Below are 21,703 nucleotides of genomic sequence, written 5' to 3'. Positions count from 1 at the left end.
TAATCAAGCAGACATCCTACTCACCGGACCAAAATTACACCCATTACAGGTAGTCAAATAGCGTGATTTAGCAATAAAGATGTGTCCTCAATGGTGTTACGGTCCCCAGTATCTGTAGATCTGCCAACGATGATGTAATCATAAACCCAAAAGCAAGAACCCAGAAACCCAGATACCAATAGGTAACAATCAGAAGACGTGTAATCAATGTCAAAAGTCAAAAAGCGACAACCTGAGCAGGAAGACCCACCTGTCCTGCAGGAAAAGGAACCAATATCATTGAAACTGAAGTTATCATCAACTAATTATCCTCTGATAAGGAAGGTGAAAGATATTGGTTTGGGTTTATGGGGAAAAGGGAAAATATTATCTCGAATGGTATATTGAAAAAAATTGAATTTGAAATGAGAGAGAAAGTAGAGTAAGATTAGATAGGAAATAATAGAAGGATTTTTAGAATTAGAAAAAGAAATAGGGGAGCAAAAATATAGACATATATTGAGGAAAAAAGTAATTGAAAACAAACAAAAGTAAAATAAATAGAAGGAATATAGGAAATATTTTGTATGATCAATAAATAGGAAATGATGAACACCTATATAGAGCTAATAAGTATCTCACTCTTGTTTTTTGGACAATAATTGTTTTTTGTACAATAAAGGAAATAAGAAACACACAGTAAAACAAAATGTATATTACATACTTACAGTATTTTTATTGAATACAAAATAAAAGTTGTTTTTTATGACCGATGGGGTAGGCATGCAAATCCATATTAAAGTATGTCACATTTATTATGCTAGTTGTGACTTGTCTTGTTAGCATTTTCTGTTAAAAAAAAGATAATTATTTGCTCACAACATGTATGGTCCATATTTGTAGATGAGATGAACTAAAACAATATGTGCACATAAAAGGTCAGGCAATAGCAAATGATGCAACTGGTTTGACAATCAGGTGATGACTGAGCAGTAAAGGCCAGTAAGTAACGTGACAGTGGACTAACTTGTTATGATGGTGACAGACCCGTTTTATTGCACATTTCAGAAAACTTTACTAGATGCCATTCATTCACGTTTCTCCATAAAATATCTGTGACTGACAATGCACTGCAACAATGTATTGGCCAGGCTGGGGAAGATATCCCAGCAGTATATAGCACTCCTGAACTGTGAACGAGGTTGGACAGATATCTCAACATCCACAACTTTATGTAAAAATAATCAGTTAGCTCTGCCATAAACTTTACATAGACATGAGGTAACAATTATGCAATGTACCCATTTTCAAAAAGTAATTTCATATTTGTGGAGTGAAGTAAGCACCCTGGAAGTGTGTCAACTGGACAGTATTCATCAAATGGATCTTCATCTGATCTTCCCAAGCAGTGTCTTCCTAGATCACTCTCTTGCTCCCCTTCCGACATAAAATATGAAAACATACCCTGTGCCAGTAATTTGTGAAAAGATGGCTTAATAGTAGATCTATATAAGTAGAACAAAAGGCAAAACTTTTTTTAATATGAGATAGAGTGAAGGAGGATTAAAACCCTGTCAGACTTTTTTTTGACCATCTGCGTCCCATAGCGGAGCTTTCCCTTCACTTCCTTGTTCCATAACCAAACAGTCAGTCAGAGAAAATCCAGATTTAGTGTCCCCATTGGAATAGATCCCCTCTATTACTTTTCTGGGGACAGCCCAAAATGTCAGATTTTCTTTTACTTTCACTTTTAATAAGGGTAAACAGGAGAAATAGAGAGGGTGAATCCCCTTAATGGGGGCACAGACAGCAATAAAATCTGACAAGTTTTCTAATCCCTCTCCACTCTATCCAAAACTGAAAAAAAGTTTTGCCTTTAGTTATACTTGAAGGTGGTCAGATTATACCTGCATGCTCAACCCCCTTCCAGAGTCCATGAGCACCTTCAGAGACCTGAGTGATAAGGACATTTCATAAAGTTGCTGCCTTTTTCATATCTCTATTACTACATTGCAAAAAAGAAATTAAACCACACATGTACAAAGCTGTAGTTGGATCATTAGAGAAAGACCAGGTGGATAAATGTAACCAGACCTGCATAGCATTTCACATCATTTAAAAGCTTATTTGCCACATGATACAAACAAAGATAAAAAAAGAAAAAAGATTTGTAATGCTTAGAAGCTAATCAGATTTCACTTTACTGAGGTCACATTTGTGAATTCTTGGGTGACTGGAGAGGAGCACCTGATGTCCAAGTCTCACTTGATGATTTTTATAGTTGTTTATTGAAGATAAAAGTATACATGTAGAGCAGAGCCAATGCATTTTAGAGGAATTGCATCTGCCTTCTTCAGGATTGTATTTCATGGAGAATGATTAGACTCACAGAGTTAAACATATTCGATCAGTGTCTCTAAGGTATGCCAAAGTTGTGGAGCAGGGACAGCCTTGAGACATTTGTGAATTGTACATTATGATTGCTATTGTCTATTCAGTAAGGCGATTTCCTTTTTCCTGATCTGCTATGATTTAGCACAAACTGATTGACTTCCACTGCTTTATTAAACATGTTTAGCTATCCAATTAACTTTATGCTTGCTAAAATCATCCTTTTTTCATTGAATTTGTCCAGGCCAGTGAACAAATCTATCATGAGAATCACAAAGGTATGTAAAACTGGGTTGCCATAGGTGGACATTGATGCATTCTGTAATAATCACCTATAATTATCACATATAACCTATTGCATTATAACAGTGTGTACAAAGCAAGACATTGGCAATGCTTGATCTGCCAACAAAACAATATTTTTGTGCTCTGTCCTCTCAATAGATGGAGCATAGAAAATGTTTATTGGTAACTTCCCCAGACCTTCTGGACAGGCTAACCCCCATTTCCATGGGTGCACACCATCATCTTGACTTTGATGGCCTTAATTGGAAAGGAAAATTGTTCATCTGCGCCCCCCCCCCCCCCCCCACAGTGCCAACAGCTTATATATTTTCTTTTTACATTAAAATACTGCCACTATGTCTGTATACCACGGTCAGTAATAAACTGCACAGTTTCTCCAGTGCTGAGAGTTCAGAAAGGTGAAGATTTCCACTACAGCCTGTATACACACCCACATGTGTGATGTCAATATCATGTGACCTGGCTAGCTCTGAGAACAAGTAATTATTCTCTCCAGCATAAAATACACAACTGAGCATGTGCAGGTTGGCTACCCTGCCTGTGTTAGCTGGCCTTCCCCAGATAGACAGTGCAGGAGGGAAGGATCTGTGCATAGAGGATAAAACAGCCTTTTTACACAATACAGAGGATCAACCGCTTAAGTTCCAAAGTTCCACAGTGAGTATAACAAGCATGCTTTGTTGTATATACAAACTGATTTTACTGTTGTGGGTTTAGTAACACTTTAGAGAGCCCTTTAGCATTTCAACAGCAAATCAATGTAACCACTCATTTTTATTTTGTTGCTGAGTGGTTCAATTTACTGTACATCCAGAGGTGGGGGCAAATTAATTCACCCATTCCTATTGTCCAAATTAACTTGAACACATGAAGTAAGTATGCCCAGTGTCCAATAACATAACAATGAGTATAAAATTATCTGATGCTGAGATTAGATCATTGAATGGTACACCACCGTTTTTTCCATTCTTCATTCTTTTATTATTCTTTTAACAATGTGTTCCCTCAGTTTAAGTGACAGATTAGCTTTATTTTGTTAACATTAACTATATTCCGTTAAAATAATATCAGCTGAACTTTTAGAGTTGGCCATACACCAGTAGATCCTACCAATTAGCAAGAACTTGCTTTGTCAAACTGTGCCATACAGATGTATTGAATAAGTAGGACAACATGGGAAATACCATACAGTGGCTATGTGCCTTAACATATGTGGAGGTCAGGTCAGTGAATCAACCCTCCAAGTTGTCCACTTATTGCCGGTTTTTGCGTGTGGGTGCTTTCGTTCATCAACATCATTTGAATGAAAGTAATTGAATGTAAACCTGTTACATACTCTTAATTATTAACAAATTGTCTGTTTTCCTTCCAGGTTACAGGACAGCGAGTGTCATCATTGCCCTGACCGATGGGGAGCTGCACGAGGACCTGCTTTATTACGCAGAGCGAGAGGTAGCAATCAAATGCTGCAAATAATTGAAAAGCTAAAGCTAAAATATTGTATACCTGTAACAAAGAGCATTAGAGCCAATAAGAGAATAAGTTAACGTGTATTTAAACCCAAAATCAAAAATATCATATATTGCAATGGGAAGGGCCAGCAATAGGATGCTTACTTCAGATCCCTACTGTCAGCTGTTATATGACTGTACTGTACCCAGGAGCCCTCAGTTTCATCAACCATAATATGGGCCTCATCTAAGAGGGCCCAACACAACCAGATTCTCCATTGCTACAGTCAATAATACACTTAATGTTTACAGTTATAGGTGTGATCTATTATTATGTTCATGCAATTCATTTGTGTATATATAGTTTTTTTATGTTAATATTGACTTTTCTATATCACTTTTAGGCCAACAGGTCTCGTGACTTGGGAGCTCAAGTTTATTGTGTAGGAGTGAAAGACTTCAATGAGACACAGGTAATATGTTTATGGCATTGAAAAAATCAGAAATAGATAAACTTTATGTCCACCGAAACTGATATTATTACAGAAATTATGTTTTGATAGCATACATTTATTAAAATAGAACTATAAGCAAAACATCTTTTTTTTTTTTTTTTTTTTTCTTTTTGGATGGAGCAAGGAATGGTTACAACCTCTGTCAGATTTTTTTTCCGCCATCTATGTGGCATTGGGGAGATTTCTCTTCACATCCTGTCCCATAGCCAAACAGGAATTGAGAGGAAATTCCTGCAAAATAAATGGCATCCCTTGGGGACCCCCAGGCCACCTGAACTAGTGTACCTATTGGAAGATTTCCACTCTATTACTTTTCTGGGGACAACCCAAAATTTGGGATTTTCTTTTACTTTCACTTTCAACAACAGTAAACAGGACAAATAGAGGGGGTGAATCTCCCTAACGAGGGTACAGACAGAAATAAAAACTGACAAACATTCTAAGCCATATCCACTCTTTCAAAAACAAAAAAGTTTTGCCTTTAGTTATACTTTAAGATCATTTATTGGTAAATATTATTTTTGCGCCTAATGTGGGAATTCCCTCACAGTCTCCTGGGACACATCCCAGGTCCCGGAAAGCTGTGGGACTGCTCACAAAGTGTAGTGCGGCTTGTGCATGCGCAGTGGGAAGCTGGCTGTGAAGCCACAAGCAGTCACAGCCGGCTTTCCAAAGCAAAAATGTCATGCCCTGACCCAAAAATGGCCGAAGAATCAGCTTGGGTGAGGACAGCGCTGGATCCCTATACAGGTAAGTGTCCTAATATTAAAAGTCAGCATCTACAGTATTTGTAGCTGCTGACTTCATATTTTTTGTCTTCTAGGATGAAGAACCTCTTTAAGATCACATACTGTATATCTATGTGGTTTTTCTATGATCTTTGTTACATAGTTACATATTGGTTCATGTTATTAGAACTGACGTTTATTAATAAAAAACTATCTAGACTGCATTAGGGGCCTGGACTAGAAAAAAACATGATTATGCAAAACATTTTGTTGCTACAATTGGATTCTTTGTCTATTGTAACATTCTTTCCTACTTTTTCCTTCCCCGGGGACTCAGCTGGCACGAATAGCTGACAGCAGAGACCACGTCTTCCCTGTAAATGGGGGCTTCGAAGCACTTCATGATATCATCGGCTCAGTAAGTACTATCTAGTCTTTGCTAACACTTAGAGAAAAGTAGACGAATGATTTTTTAATCTCCCTTGTCCTCTCAGAAGAACAGATGAATCTGACAAAATGGTCAAATAATTATAATATTCAATTACACACTGTTCATCCATGTCCTTATGCATTATCTTGAAACAGTACATTGTTATAAATGAACTGTTGTGCATACTCATCTTAATGCAACCCTGGGCTCTATCACTGGGTTCAAACAGCATTTGTTACAATCAAATTTCGAGGTTTAACCACTCGCTGACCATAAGATGTTGATGGATGTCCTCGATCTGCAGTGGTTATACCAGGAGCCTCCGGTCCATATGGGGTGTAGGGGCACCACCTCCCTAGTTTGCATGCGGGTGCAAACTAGGTTTCTTTGAGTTTTTTATTTTTTCAAGCCACATGATTAGAACCTGAAGTTCTAATTGGCTTGAAAAAGGTTGGGCTCTGGGCGCATAGTACTGCACCCTGAACCCACCCACTTGTGACACTAGTGAATCAATATTTGCTATTGTCATCTGGCTTCTCCTCCCGTGGAGCCCCAACCATAGAGGGGTGAGTGCTGACCTGGGGGGGTTTGTTTTCCCCCCCAAAAAAAGTTTAGCACCAGCCGCCACTGGGTTATACTGGTATAATTAGGCATCATAGGCATCATCCTGGTATGAAAACAGGTGAACAGCCACTCGATCCCTTCCGCAGGTGATGGAAGGGGGTCAAACCCCCCTCCGCCGCTTGCATTTGAAAAACTGCTGCTCATATACCGTGTGTCATAAAAAATTGCAACACCCTTCATTTTATTCTATAGGGCCTCTGCTAAAAATATATATATATATATATATATATATATATATATATATATATATATATATAATGTTTGGGGGTTCTAAGTCATTTTTCTAGGGAATAAAGAGTCGATTTTTACATGTAGGAGAGATGTATCAGAATTGGCCCAGTTGACAAGTAGTTCAAAAAAGATTCTGTTCATAATTCATGCATGCACAGGGTGTAGGTCACTTGTGGCTCCCTCATGATTGTGGCAACTGAAGTGATTGAGGGGTAATGTATACATGCTGATTCTACCTTGGCCTCAGGGTCCACATTAATCCCTAACCATCAGCTGTGCTCCGTCTTGTTCTAGTGCACAAAAACTATATTACCAAAAGTATTGGAACACCTGTCTTAGTCCGTAGGGTTCAATACTGAACTCACAAATGCACTTCTGTAGGAATGGTCAAACATTCCCATAGACACACTCCTAAACCTTTTTGCCAGAAGAGTTGAAGCTGATATAGCTGTAAAGGGTGGGCCAACTCAATATTGAACACTACGGACTAAGACTGGGATGCCACTAAAGTTCATGTGCGTGTAAAGGCAGGCGTCCAAATACTTTTGGTAATAAAGTGTATGTTTTGCAATGGACAAGTATGATGCAGAACAAGGGGGAGAGCTACTAAAGCTGGGTATACACTAGGAGAATTTTGAACAAAAATTTGTATGAAAATACTCTAAACATTTGAATATCATTTAAAAGTAGTTCAAGATTGTGTTTGCTTTTAACATTCTGGAATGAATAGACTTTACTAGTTATTTCCTTGGAATTTGAAAGAACTTAAACTGAAAACTTCCCAAATTAGATGAAAATTCAAGAGAAAGAAAAAAGAAAGTTAGAGATAAAGTGAAAGCCATGGAAAGGCCAATAGAGGCATCCTATGGAACTGGAACAATCTGTGTATGGATTAAACAAGATGGAAAATTTCCAGATGAGAAAGAGATTAAAGATTCAAGCTTGATGAGAGATGCAGGGATGTATGCTAACAGATCATATACATATCACCACTGCAACAGAAATGTCGGTATTACTCTATCTAAAGGTTAGGAAACAACCCTAAAAAATTGCAGTCGCAGGAAATTTAATTAAAGTTGCATTTGTGTCAGCGATGAACTTTGAAGGAAGCCCTTCTGTTTTATACATGACCCTGACACATGATCGCATGACTGGGTAACATTGGATATTCAGCCTCAGTTATTTGTATTATGCATTTTAAACTCAACTTAAAGGAGTTGTAAAGGCAGAAGGTTTTTTATCATAATGCATTCTATGCAATAAGATAAATCCCTTCTGTGTGTAGCAGCCTCCCCAGCACCCCCCAATTACCTACCAGACCTCCTTCTCTCTCCAACAATGTCCACAATCCCCTCAGCCATCCAGTACACTCCTCCTGATTGGCTGAGACAGAGCAGCAGTGCAATTTGCTCCAGCAGCTGTCAAAGTCAGTCAGCCAATCAGTAAAGAGAGGGGACGGAGCTCTGACTCAGCTTGGGTGACAAACTGTAACAAGCTGCTGGCTGAGGGGCACTCAAAGGAGGGAGGGATTAGGAGCAGCAAAGAGGAACCCGAGAAGAGGAGGATCTGGGCTGCTCTGTGCAAAACCAACTGCACAGAGGAGGTAAGTAGAACATGTTTGTTATTTTTATTTTTTTAAAGCGAGCCTTTACAATCACTTTAAAACCATACCATGTGGTAAATGTTAAAGGAGAAGTACAGCCAAAGCTTGTTTGGCTGTACTTCTCCTGTGGATTAAAGGAGTGCAGTTTATTTTGCACGCCTGTGACCTGTTTTCAGCAGACAGTGGGCTAAAGCCCGCTGTCGGATGATGTCACAATGCTGGTCCAGGCTTCTGAAAGATTGCAACCATATGGTCAGGATCCACCCACATGCCTGGACTGGAACCCGGCTCAGCCTCTCAGCAAGCCAGTGAGAGCCTGAGCCAGCTGCTCCCGCCCCCTCCACGGCCCAGTGCTCCAGTGAGTGCGGGGGGGGGGGAAGGAGCAGAGAGTTGCGGACTGACAGTCACCAGCTCTCTGCTCGGGGAGATAGTGGGGGATTTTGGGGGACGGATGAAGCATCCATCTAGATAAGTTCTCAAAAAAAAAAATATTCCTATTCTTCTCTTGTAAGTAAACTTGTTCCTGCAGATCAGCAACAGCTAAAGAGTTGAAACTGTCAATTTTCGAATGTAATATGCAGATCTATTTTCCACGATTAGGGTTTAAAGACAAAAATCACCCAAAAAAGATTTTTCAGTGATAGGCCATTCGTGAGTTGAATCAGTGGGGAGATTTTTCTGCAGTAATATGCGTATCTGTTCATTCTAAAAGAGTCATGCCAAAAGTGTCAAACTTTTACAACTAGGTTATTTTTTGATTAAGTAGATTAAAGTGGTACTAAAGTCTATTTTTTTACCTTAGCGTATTCTCTGCATTAGGGTAAACCCCCCCCCCCCCCCAAACTTGGTCCCCTGGACTGAAAAGATTGTTTCCATTACCTACTGTTCTTAGTTAAATTACTAGAGATAAGCACTGCCTAGGGAGCTGACAGGGAAATTGTCCCCACATGCACTGTATTTTAAAAAAGCATGACTAGAAAGGAATTCTCCAAAACATGCATCATTTGTAAACACACATCATATCCCGAATATATTGTATATGTATAGTTTAGACTATTTTGCAAGACGTTGTACATTGAATTCAACAGATTGTAATTGTGTAATTGTGTATTCTAAAGTAGTCAGTGATTGCCGATTGATTGCTGTAGGGTACTGCTCTTTACAAATGCAAGATATGTCAGTTACAATATGTCAGAATTTTTACTGAATATGAAGACGTCTATGCAAGACTAAGCATGACCATTCCACCTTTGTTTGATCGTTATTATGCATTTAATAAGCATGACTGGATAATTATGAAATGCCAGAAATCTGTCCAGGGAGAAAGAGACTGAAAATTGACTTTAGAAAATTGCTTTAGAGTTGATTTAAGAAACCTTAAAAAAACCCTGCTTTAATCCCATTTTGATTTGTAATATAATAACAAATCAGCAGAATCTAAGAAAACAAAAGCTCATCAATTTCTCATATTGCAGCTTCCACCCCTTAGGCAAGTGCAGAGATTCCATGCAGATCCAGACATGTGGGTTCAGGCCCTGAGAAGCAAAAACTCACGTCATGACAGACTCTCAGCAGTTAAAAATGTTTAAATTGGGTTACTGTGCTTCTTATCCATTGCCTTTCTTTATACAATGAAATATACAATGAAATCAGAAGCTAGTGAAAGGGGATAGGACATCAACTTAAATAAAATAATCTTCTCAAACTCTGTTTACGTTGTTGTATGTGTCATTTGAAACATGAAGGCAGCCATATTTGACTCTGTTTATCTATTAATAACGCAGTACAGATATGGTGCTTTGCTGAGCTGACCCCCTGACTGCAAGTCCACAGTACACAATCTGTAGTATTGTTAAAGGGTATCCCCCACTTTTGTGGGAAAAAAAATAGCAAATAAAAAAAAATAATATATCTTATACAATTGTGACACAAGTCATATTGTGATTGAATGTTGTTAAAAATTACCTTTCCTTTTCAATCTGCAGCTCTGTAATTTTCTGTAAAATGCAATATGGCTACCTGGAGGTGTTCTGTACACAGAATGTGTACAGAACGCCCCCCAAAAACATAATTTCCTGCTTGTGTGATTGGCTCACTGATTTTCCCAGAAATCTACAGTAAGATACAAGTCAGATTTCAGGCATCCCCTGCAAACAAAAATTTCATTTTTAGTAAGATATTCCCAAATAGGAAATCATGTCTAAAGGGATGCAGATCCTGCAATTTTCCTCATTAGAGCCCTGCAGCTGAACAGCTGATTGATAATTAAACACATCAATACTGGGCACTTTCGCCCCCTTCCTTCCCAGACCAATTTTCAGCTTTCAGCACTCTCGCATTTTCAATGACAATTGCGTGGTCATGCTACGCTGTACCCAAATGAAATTTTTATCATTTTGCCCGCACAAATAGAGCTTTCTTTTGGTGGTATTTATTCACGACGCAGATTTTTTATTTTTTGCGATATAAGCGAAAAAAGAGCGGAAATTTGAAAAAAAAAAAACTATATTTTCTTCTTTCTACTTTAAAAGAAATCCAATAAAATCGAATTTTGTCATAAATTTAAGCCAAAATGTATTCTGCTATATGTCTTCGGTAAAAAAAATCCCGTTAAGCGTATAAAAATTGGTTCATGTGATCACGGACATATGTACACAGATGATCATGTACAGATGTGCGCAGGTGATCACGGACATATGTGTGCAGATAATCATTGGGACATGTGATTTTACTGGGACATATGTGGGGGACAGGTATTTTTACTATGTGGGAAAATGTGTGTGGGGACATGTGTTTTGGGGACATGTGTGTTTTACATTGTGTACATGTTTTACATTGTGTACATGTGTGTTTTACACTGGTGATCAGTGTGTAAAAAGCTGTAAAAAACAGTTCATACTCACTGATCACCAGCCGGCTGCAGCGAGCCGCTCTTCTCTCCTCACCGACAACTTCTGTTTGAGGAGAGGGGAGCCGAACGCCTAGCCACCGGCTCTCTGTTTACATCACATGACGGCTGTGATTGGACACGGCCGTCATGTGATCAGGAGGGCCAATCACAGAGCCCTCCTGCCGAGCGGAGATGCACCGTGTCTGGGTGACACGAGCGCATCAGGATCGCGCCTCTGCGCGGGCACGCGCACGCACAATCCGCCTTCTTCTGAGGGACGTTCCTGAATGTCCGCTGTGAAGGAGAGAGCGCCCACCTGGCCGCTTATGTGCAGTGGCTGGGTGGGAAGTGGTTAAGAAACCACTCCCATTAGATTTACTTTCCCACATGGACACACACACACAGGGATTTCTTCAGAATTACAAAAAGTAGGAATCTGTAACAAAGTTTCTTAAAATCCTTGCACTGTACATAGATCACCCAGAGGGGAATGTTTTTTTCTTAACAAAAATGGAGTTACTCTTTAAACATTCACAATGATCCTTGTAGCCAGAGGTCATATGATATTTGCCTAGGCATTGGGTCACAGGATGAAGGTTGATTTATTTTGATGAATCTCATGCAAAAATACTATATATTGGTAACGTGTCCCATTGATTCAAGTAATGTGTGACTTGTAATAATACATACACTGAACACTACCAGTACCCTTTTGGGCTGTGAAGGGAAAAGCACAAAAGTGTACTGATAAAACCTTACAAACACCTTATAAGAACACCTTATAAACACCTTATAAACACCTTATAAGAACTGTCTGGATGAGTAAATGTGTCTCTTAAAAGAAGTAATGGCGCTGGGAAGTAGACAGGGCTACAATTATAACTCCCGCTTGCACCATATTTTCAGGAAGTTAAAATCTGGAACTTGGAAAGATTCTTTTTTCCAGGAGAATTTTTTCCTGTGGTATGCAGATTAACAGAAATAAGAGCATACTCTTTCATTACAGCATTTGGCACCTAGTTAAAAGCTAGGGAAGGCTTCTTTGGATGGACTTGAAGGAGATGAAATTCAGAAATCCTCATTGCCTGTGTTTTGTGAGGGAAATAAAATGTAAAAATTTTGTCTATGTTACTTATTTTCCATTTTTGGTATAAGTAGTAGGCATATAGAGCTTATTTTCATACAGAGGCAGTTTTGGAACTACTTCAAAAATTTGGAGGCTGACATTGCTGATCCTTTAAAACACTTAATTCCGTGGCTGTCTTTGCCTTGAATACTGGTGAGACACACTCCCCCTAAACAAACAGGCAACAAAAGAAGTTGTTCTGCATTAGTGGAATGTGTTGAAGTCACTGGATCAACATGACAGCCAGTTACCTAGCAGTTTTCAAATAATTGTCCAGAAAGGGCAGCCTCTGTATTTCTCAGTACATTGTGGCCTTCTCAAAAATTACATTAAGATAAAAACTGCGGTTTAAAAAAAAATGAATTTGAAGGGGATTCATTTTTTATAGTGTTTGTTTTTTGTTTTTTTCAATTCAGAACTCGAAAAAAAAATAGATGTGTGTTCATTTTACTTATATATTATATTCAGAAGTAAAACCATAAATATATATTGCATATGTACTGTTTATAGCCAGCAGATACAGGTCTATTATCAGTCTTTCAAGTGTTTACCAGGCCAACCTTAGAGAAGAAGTACAGCCAAAGCTCGTTTGTCTGTACTTCTCCTGTGGATCGCAGGAGTGCAGTTCGTTCTGCACTCCTGTGACCCATTTTCAGCAGACAGCAGGCCAAAGCCCACTGTTGGTTGATGTCACAAAGTTGGTCCAGGCTTGGGAAAGACCGGACCATATGTTCAGAATCTGCCCACATGCCTGGACCGACACACGGCTCAGCCTCTCAGCCCAGTGCTAAATGGAGCGCGCGGGGGGGGGGGGGGAGCAGAGCAAAGAGCCGGCTCACTGCTCAGGAAGCTGTGAGGACCGAGCAATCTGCGGTGTTTGATCACTCGGTTCTCAGTATTAGAGGCGGCGGGGGACAGATGCAGCATCGGCATCCACCTAGGTAAGTATGATTCTGAAAAAAACTAAATTCCCATACTTCTCTTTTAACTGCTTAGCTAAAAAATATCAGAGGAGTGACTGATCCTCTGGTTTTCCCCAGTTCCATACGATGGTACAGAGTTTAAATGAGAGGTATGCAGGCTGTACTATTTTTAGAATTTACAGCCTAATAGGAAATATGAAATGAGACAGTCTTCCTGCATATAATACTCAGGAAAAGACAGACCATTGGTAACAGAAATTGTCTCGCAATGCACAGCCAAGGCATAAAAGTACTTACTAGTAGAAAGTACCTTTATTCCTTGGCTGCATAGCCAAGTAAAGCCTGGTACAAATGGGCTGGTTCAACAGAAGCCTGCTTTTGGCCGGTTCAACAGAAGCCTGTTATTGGCCCGTGTTTACATCAGCATGTCTGACAGAAGCCCGCTGTTCGGCATCCAATTTGCACTTGCAGCTTATGGCTGCGAGTGCTGACCAGTGTGTTCTGGCAGGGTGACCGTGCTCTTATCAGAACACAATAGCTCAATGGGAAGATCATTGTACTAACATTGCAAAGTTAGTACAGCAAACTCTCCCCAATCTCCTCAGTTTTTTTCAGCGGGCTGAAGTAAAAAAAGTGTGTACCAGGCTTAAGTTACTACCCATACTCTGGACACTAGTAAGACATTAAATGACTGATGTACTGCTGACTTCCTGGCTACCATGACCGTACCTGACTCCCACCTTATAAATAAGACACAGCCACTTTAGAATGGATTTAAATAGTAGCCTTTTATTATCAAACACATTTTAACCAATACATCTTTTATCACATTCCATAAAAATAAAACTTTGTACAATGACTGACTCTTTTAAGTCCAGGTATTTTGAAGGCAAGCATGGTCTACCGACTCAACTGTATCAAGCACCAGTTCCATAACGCGGCCCCCAGCTGCAACTACACAGACTCGGGGACAATTAGTTACCACTTTACCACCTGATACAGCCCCCAACACCGATATCGCCTTACTGACGTTACTTATTCGGGAAGGTACCCATACCAAAGATGGGCCCCATCCATCATTCTCCAGAGACAATTTTGACCATGTCCACCTTCAAAACCCTGAGACCCCTGCACACTGCTATGACTCCGTTAGACCTCTGCACCAAATGCCCTGCAATTAATGTACCCCACCTTTCACCAAACGTCAACGGGGGGTGGGGGCAACCAAACGAAGGGGGTGGGGGGCAACCAAACGATGCTCCAACTGACCATCAGTCAACACCCACTTCTGCCTAAATGACTATTGACCCCACCCTGCCCCACCTAGCCACACCCTACCGGGCCTTGCTCCCCTCCATTTGGTGTAGGCCTTCCTACTCAGTTAAAACCCCCTTTACAAATCAGCCTAACTACAGCCTATGCTGCAAACATAGTCATGTAGGCCCTTCTCTTAATGCTGGGCACCCCATTCCAGGCCTGTTCTGTACAGTGTAAGTGTTGTAAAGTTGTATTAGTTGAATAACTAATTTTCATACACTTACAAAATAACTTTCCTGTTTTAAAAATAAATTCTATTAAGCATCATTTGTACTCAACCACCCACAAAACATAACACTTCTGCTATTTCTGCAATGGGGGTGCCATGTCTCTACAGTCAAGCACACACAGTATGTAAGGATTGAAAAAGAAGGACTTCTGTATGACTTTTCTTTTTTCATCAATATATCATAACTGAGCAAGTTTGGTCCAGGCAAAAAAAATAATTCTAAGACTGGAATAGAAATGTTCCCTATTCTGTTTTATATACTGTGCCTTAACTGTCAGATTGATGGAGTGCAGGAGAGGGCTCATTTTTCAATTAAGGGGTAGACCATATATTTGAACGACTTTTTTTTTTAAATCATTACCCTTTTTTTCCATTTGATCAGAGTGCTTCTTTAATGATGCAGCACTATTTGTGATGAGACTCAAAAGAAGTGGGTGAATATTGTTTTTCAGCTTGCATATATCCTAAAACACTTATTTGGTGATAAGGTCCCAGGCATATTCATCTTGGGTTGTGTTCCTTTTCTTTAGATGCACAATAAATGAGTGCAAGTCACTTTATTTATTTCTTTATTTGTAGTTATATTGCACTAGTTCATGGAGAACAGGACGAATTGTGAAGGTGACTCAGGATACGTGAAGGTTTCTACGTAGAACACACATTCCTCAACTTTTTGGGTTTCTTCTCACAGGGCTGTACAGGCTTGAAACTTAGGGGTTGATTTACCAGAGGCAAGTAGATTGTTCAGCTGTTTTAAATTTGCTTGCATAGTGCAACTACCCTTGCAAAGTGAACATTGTGTTTGCTTTTAGTAAATCGAAAACAGAGTTTAAATGAGAATGAGAACCTAGAATAGTGCTCCTTGACAATAAGTATTCTAGTAGTATCCCAAACGTTATGTTTTAAGGCAAAACAGAATGGACAGGTCCCTGAGTGTCCATTCAACCAGTCACTCACCACTTCCATTGTCAGGGGCAGGTGCAGTGTGCTTCCTATAGGCCCAAAGTACAACATCCTTGGCAACCAGCATCTCCAATCTCAGGGCTTAAACCCACACTCACACTTTGCATGAGTGTAGCCAGGTAATTTAGAATCTTTTTTTCGGTTGTATTTATTGCATGTTTTTAGGTGCAACTTGTAGTACAGAAGCAGAATTGTGTGTTTTTTGCCCCATAGACGTTTAAATTGGAATGCCAGAAAACTGTTCTTGTAGAAATGATTGGTTGGCTTTGGAGCCAGCAAAAACTCTTCCATCATCCAAGGTCACATGCACTCTTGACTAGGCCATCAAACATCCACAAACACAGAATGCCACTTCTAGCACACCATGGTGGAGCCAGCTCAGACAAGTGACTAGGATGGTACACCTAATGCTTTGAAAACACTAACAGGCACATACAGACAAGCTGACCAAGGCTACATTCACACCTAAGCGTTTTTTAGTGTTTTTTTGGAGCGTTTGTATGTGTGTTTTCGTGCATTTTTGTACAGCTTTCTTTAAAGCGCTTTTGAGCTTTGGTGTTTTTTTAATTAGCCAATAGAGAAAAATATCATCTGTTTCATCATTTGTTGCTATGTTTTTCAGATTTTTCAGCTTTTTTATCCGCTTTTATTTATTATTTATTTATTAATGTTTTTGCTTTTTTGTAAGGGGTTAAGGGTTAGGAGTTAAAGGTTATGGTTAGGGGTTAATGTATTTATTTATTATTTATGTATTTATTTTGTTAAGTTAGGGGGTTAATATTAGGATTAGAATTTAGGTTAGACTGTAATATTAAGGTTAGGGTTTAATATTAAGGGTTAATATTGGGGTTAAGGGTTGGGGTTTTTTACTTATTTTATTTATTTACTTTTATTATTTATTTTTATTATTTATTGTATTATTTATTTATTGTTATTTATTTTCATTTAATTATTGCATTCTAGCAGAAAAATGCTCAAAATCATGAGACGGAAGGCACTAAAATGCTCAAACGCTAAAGTCAAGCATTTCCATGAATTTCATTGGAACAAAAAATGCTTAAAGAAACACGCCAATCTGAATCGAGCTACAAGAAAAGCTCCAGAACTTTTTTGAGCTTCAGGCGTTTGGCTTCAGGTGACTTGTAGTGGAGATGTGAACCAACTCAATAGAGAATACATTTATTTTTTTCTCCTCCAACGTTTTGGAGCTTCAAGCTGCAAGCTACACAACGCTGAGGATGTGAATGGGGCCTAAAGCTCTCTGCTTGTGTACTGCTTGCTTATCTACAGAAAAAAAAAAAAGAGTCCTGTCTACAGCACTAATCCATTATATTTTTATTGAACAGATTCTGAAGATGTCATGTATTGAAATTTTAGCTGTAGAGCCATCCAGTATATGTGCTGGGGGTAAGTGCATGTAAACACATTGTCACTAAGATTTTATTATTATTGTATTTCTCCTGCATTCAGTAGCACAGAAATAAATGTATGAATAAGAGTGAACACGTGTGACAAATTTGCTAAGGATTACCGTAGTTTCAGTACCATTACGTTTGGTTTCTCAGGGTATAGAAGGAGACAATAACCAGCTGTGTCTGGTATACAAAGCACGCCAGTTCATAAGAGCCAACATAAACCAAATTCCCATTCTAAAGATATCATAGAAAAATCCATCAGTCACTGATAGTATATGATTTCATAGAAAAAAATGTACTGTACTGGCAGGACCTGACTGTGGCTAACGTCCAGGACTTTCCAACAACCTGAGCATATAAACCCTTCTGAGTAATGTGACACTAGCCAGATTCACATATTGGCCTTGTGTACAGTCAAAACATGTTTTAGTTTTGAAAAGGGAAGCATTAGAACCCTACTCTTGTTTTTTTTTTCCATCTGCGTCCCCAATGGGGATTTCCATCTTACCTATCTGTCCGGGGGACCATGTCACTGACAGAAAGTGGTGGAAAATACAATGTAGAGATTTCTCTGAAACAGAAGGTGTTGGTACATTTGCGGAGGGGGCAACTTCCTAAGAGAAGAAGAATTCCCCTCACTTTGTTGAGATTTTATTTCATTTTCTTTTGCATCTCTGGGACAAAGTGAGAGAAAGGGGTTGATTTACTAAAGGCAAATAGACTGTGTACTTTGCAAAGTGCAGTTGTTCCAGAGCTTAGTAAATGAGTTAAACCTTCACATTTTGCAAAGAATACCCAATCATGTGCATGGAAAATTTATAATACAGCATTTTTGCTTGTACATGATTGGATGATGGAAGCCAGTGCTTCTGCTCATTTACTAAGCTCTGGAACAACTGCACTTTGCAAAGTTCATTGTCTATTTGCTTTTAGTAAATCCACTAAGTCTCCCAAATGTAACACAGGACAAGCAATGGTTTTATAATTTATAATAGCATGAAGTCTATTTCAAATGTATATGAACCATGACACTATATTTGTGTGTAATACTCATCTCTCTCATAGAGTCCTTTCAAGTGGTTGTAAGGGGGAATGGATTCAGATACGCACGGAATGTGGACCGGGTCCTGTGCAGCTTCAGGATCAATGATACAAACTCTCTCAGTAAGGTTATACGTTTTCCTAGAAAAAACTGTTTTCTTGTAGAGGTTGTAAATTGCAAGGTAACTGGCTGGATTCCAGGGGTTTCCTGCAATTTCAGACAGTTAGGGCTAGCCAGCATCTGCAGGATCACATTTCTACATGAATTGGTAGATGTTCTTCTTTCCAAAATGTCTTGGTTCTTGTATCTGTGAGAGGATTGGTAAAAAAAATATTACCAATTACCATAATATTGTTATTTCTTAGTAAATCTGGATTAAGGCAGAGCCAGATGTAAAGCTGGTCACATACACCACAAACTGACATAGGTACGAGTTTCACTGTGTGGACTTAATCTGGCCTTAGGGCTCATGTATACTACAGCTTCTAAACTTGAGTTTAGGAGCTTTTGGCGTTTTTTTGCCAAAGCTCCAAAACTCAACTCCATAAAAGCCTGTGTGTCCATGACTGCCATCCGCAAAACGCGGCAAAATTGCGGCCGGCAGTCAACCTAGTCTGTACACGAGCTCTTACACTCTTAGAATTTCAGCCTATTTAGAGGTGCTGATAAAAGCGGGAGGTTTTGTCACCTCAACAAAAATTACTCAATCAAATTTTATCAAAGGAGCAAGACTGATAATTGTTGGCTGATCAGCACCTTCATCAAATCAGCTGCAGGCACTTTTCGGGTATACTGACAGATGGAGTTGATCCATTCACGCTGTTTGTGTGGGTAGAAGAACATGTTAGAATTCTTTCATTCAGCCCGCAGCATGAGCTAAATAAATCAATGAAGCGTTACCTAAACAATTCATTTGATTTACATATCTCCAGTTAGGTAGGTCTTTCCACAAAACAGTTGCTGGTAATCCTAAAGGAGAGTATACAATTCGTTGTGAATTGGTTTAGCCATTTCCTTAGGAGGTTCCTTGAGAACTTTTTCAGGTACTTCCAGGTACTGGTATGTGGCCTGGGGCACAGCCAGCAACTGCTGGACAGATTATATCTCCTGGTGGCCTGGTACTGTCTGGGGTTCCTCTAGTAAAGGGGTACAGAATTAAAACTCATGGAGGTCCAGTTCATAACATTTTTTTTTTTTTTGAGATCTGAATCCCCTGTTTTCTTCTATGACTTCAGGTCTTTCACATCAAAGCCCCCCTTACATTAGTGTCCTCAGTCCCCCCTTTCCCATCACAGCCCCTCTTACATCACAACCCCGTTTCACATCAGAGCCCCCCAACATTACAGCTCTGCTTAGATCACAGCCCCCCTGCAATCACAGTTCCTCCTTTCATTACAGTCCCCCTTGCAATCATAACCCCCCACATCACAGCTCCCCCCCCCCCTCTACATCACAGCCTCTTTTTAATCAAAGCCCAACTCCTCACAGCACAGACCCTCATATCACAGTTCCCTCCTCTGACATCCCAGCCCCATATCATAGCTTAAAACCTCCCCATATGATAGCTCCCCCTCTCACATCACAGCCCCACATATTACAGTCCACCCATCTCACAGCTCCCTCTCTCACATCACAGCCCCCCCCCCATATTACAGCTTCCCCTTCTCACATCACAGCCTTCTATACCACAGCTCCCCCTCTCACATCACAGCCCCTCATATTACAGTCCACCCATCTCACAGCTCCCTCTCTCACATCACAGCCCCCCCCCCTCCCATATTACAGCTCCCCCTTCTCACATCACAGCCTCTCCGATATCACATCACAGCCCCCACATCACAACTCCCTCTTCTCACTTGACAACCCCCTCATATCTCATCACAGCTCCCACTCTCACATCACAGCTCCCCTACTCGCATTACAGCACCCCCGCCATATCACATCACAGCCCTCCATATCACAGCTTCTCCCTCTCATCACAACCCCACAGTATTACAGCTCCCTCATTTCACATCACATCTCCCCCCTCACAGCCCCCTCTCACAGCCCCTAATATCTCAGCTCCTCCCTCTGACATCACAGCCCCCCCCATAATGTGGACTCCTTTTCTGAATGTACTCGCCTGCTGCTGAACTCACTGCAGGGAAGAGGGCAAGAGGCATGAAAGGCCTGCACTGAGGACAACAGCTGCCCAACTCTTCTTATTAAAAAAGCTTGTTAATATGAAAGGTTGGGCAGTTGCCGCTCCCCCTGCAGACCTTCCATGCCTCCCGCCCTCCACCTTGCAGGGAATTTAGCGGCGGCAGGTGAGTACATTCAGAAGGGGAGTCCACCCTGCCAATCCTCCCACCCTCTACAATGCTGTGATTTTTAACAGCTGCAGTGGCGGGAGGAGAGGATTCCACTCTCAGACTGCGGAGTGGTGACGCCACGGTCCAGACAAGACTCACCACTTAGACTGTCCGGACTGTGGTTTGCCATTTAGTGATGCCTGCTCTAGTAAATACTTGTGTCTGTAACCAAAGAACATTCTGGGCTGCTTGGCCTGCTAACTACTGAATGGAAAGCTGACAATGATGATAAAGAAAAGAAGTAAAATAACAGTTTATTAATATTACTGATGTTTTCATAATCACTGTTACTAATGAAAGCTGTATCCTCCATCTCTTTTCATGTTGTAGATGAGAAGCCACTGGTTGTGGAGGACACGTATCTACTTTGTCCAGCCCCAGTTCTGGAAGAAGCTGGCATGTAAGTCAATTCATTCAGGAATGCATATCTTAAATTGCTGATCCATGACAATCATTCACAAAATAGCATTTTTGGAAAATAGGTTTCTTAGAAAGCCTTGGAGAGATAACACTGCCTGATTGGGAAACTGGTTATACAGTTATGCCACTAAAGGTAATCTCTCCTGGGAGAAATATTGGAAATGTTTGCTGTATTTCCATTCTCCACATACTAGTTGCTTGGCTTTTGTGCTGGCCCTCTGGTTTAAATACCTTGAGTGATTAATGAAGAATAAGTATACATATACCTCCTTCTGATTCCTGATCGCCATTCTTGTTCCAGGTCAGTGACTCAAAAAGGTGTTGTTGTGGAAGTGATCAGTTGGCTTTGGAGCCAGAAAAATCACTTCCATCAGAAAGCCAATAGTTGACTTAAAAAGGTCACATGCACTCCTGGCTAGGCCATCAAGCATCGTACCACACCCTGGCTTGAGTAATTAAATGAAGAATAGGTATACATATAATGCCTTCTGACTTTCCTGATCGACATACTTGTTCCAGGTCAGTGACTCAGAAAATATTGAAGCTAGAGGATCTGCATAACAACCAGACAACTAACGTATTCACAAGAAGTCCATAAATGGCAGCCATCCTATTTCTCACATTAAAGTTTTACTACAAGAACCATCAAGGCTTTTTTAGTAAAGCAAATAAAGTGTAACGGTTGTAATCAAAGTAGTGAAATAAACATACTGTAAATCAAACTTAGCTGATCTGAGATCAATTAAAGCGGAGTTCCAACGACATGTTA

General features: G+C 40.0%; 1 protein-coding gene across 1 annotated transcript in view; it reads left to right on the top strand.

The window, feature by feature from the left end:
* The window catches only part of ANTXR1 (ANTXR cell adhesion molecule 1), a 284,719-nt gene that overhangs the window by 98,861 nt on the left and 164,155 nt on the right, over nucleotides 1–21,703 (top strand). Inside the window, exons 5-11 of the mRNA XM_073622022.1 lie at nucleotides 2,615–2,648; nucleotides 4,049–4,128; nucleotides 4,532–4,600; nucleotides 5,708–5,788; nucleotides 17,053–17,113; nucleotides 18,187–18,285; nucleotides 20,845–20,914. Coding sequence (XP_073478123.1) covers nucleotides 2,615–2,648; nucleotides 4,049–4,128; nucleotides 4,532–4,600; nucleotides 5,708–5,788; nucleotides 17,053–17,113; nucleotides 18,187–18,285; nucleotides 20,845–20,914 — 494 coding nt within the window. The remainder of the gene's footprint in view (nucleotides 1–2,614; nucleotides 2,649–4,048; nucleotides 4,129–4,531; nucleotides 4,601–5,707; nucleotides 5,789–17,052; nucleotides 17,114–18,186; nucleotides 18,286–20,844; nucleotides 20,915–21,703) is intronic.

This window comes from Aquarana catesbeiana, linkage group LG03 (assembly GCF_042186555.1).
Source record: "Aquarana catesbeiana isolate 2022-GZ linkage group LG03, ASM4218655v1, whole genome shotgun sequence".
NCBI classification, from domain to species: Eukaryota; Metazoa; Chordata; class Amphibia; order Anura; family Ranidae; genus Aquarana; species Aquarana catesbeiana.
The sequence above is the reverse complement of the archived record's forward strand: the minus strand, read 5'-3'. Positions and strand labels throughout refer to the sequence as shown.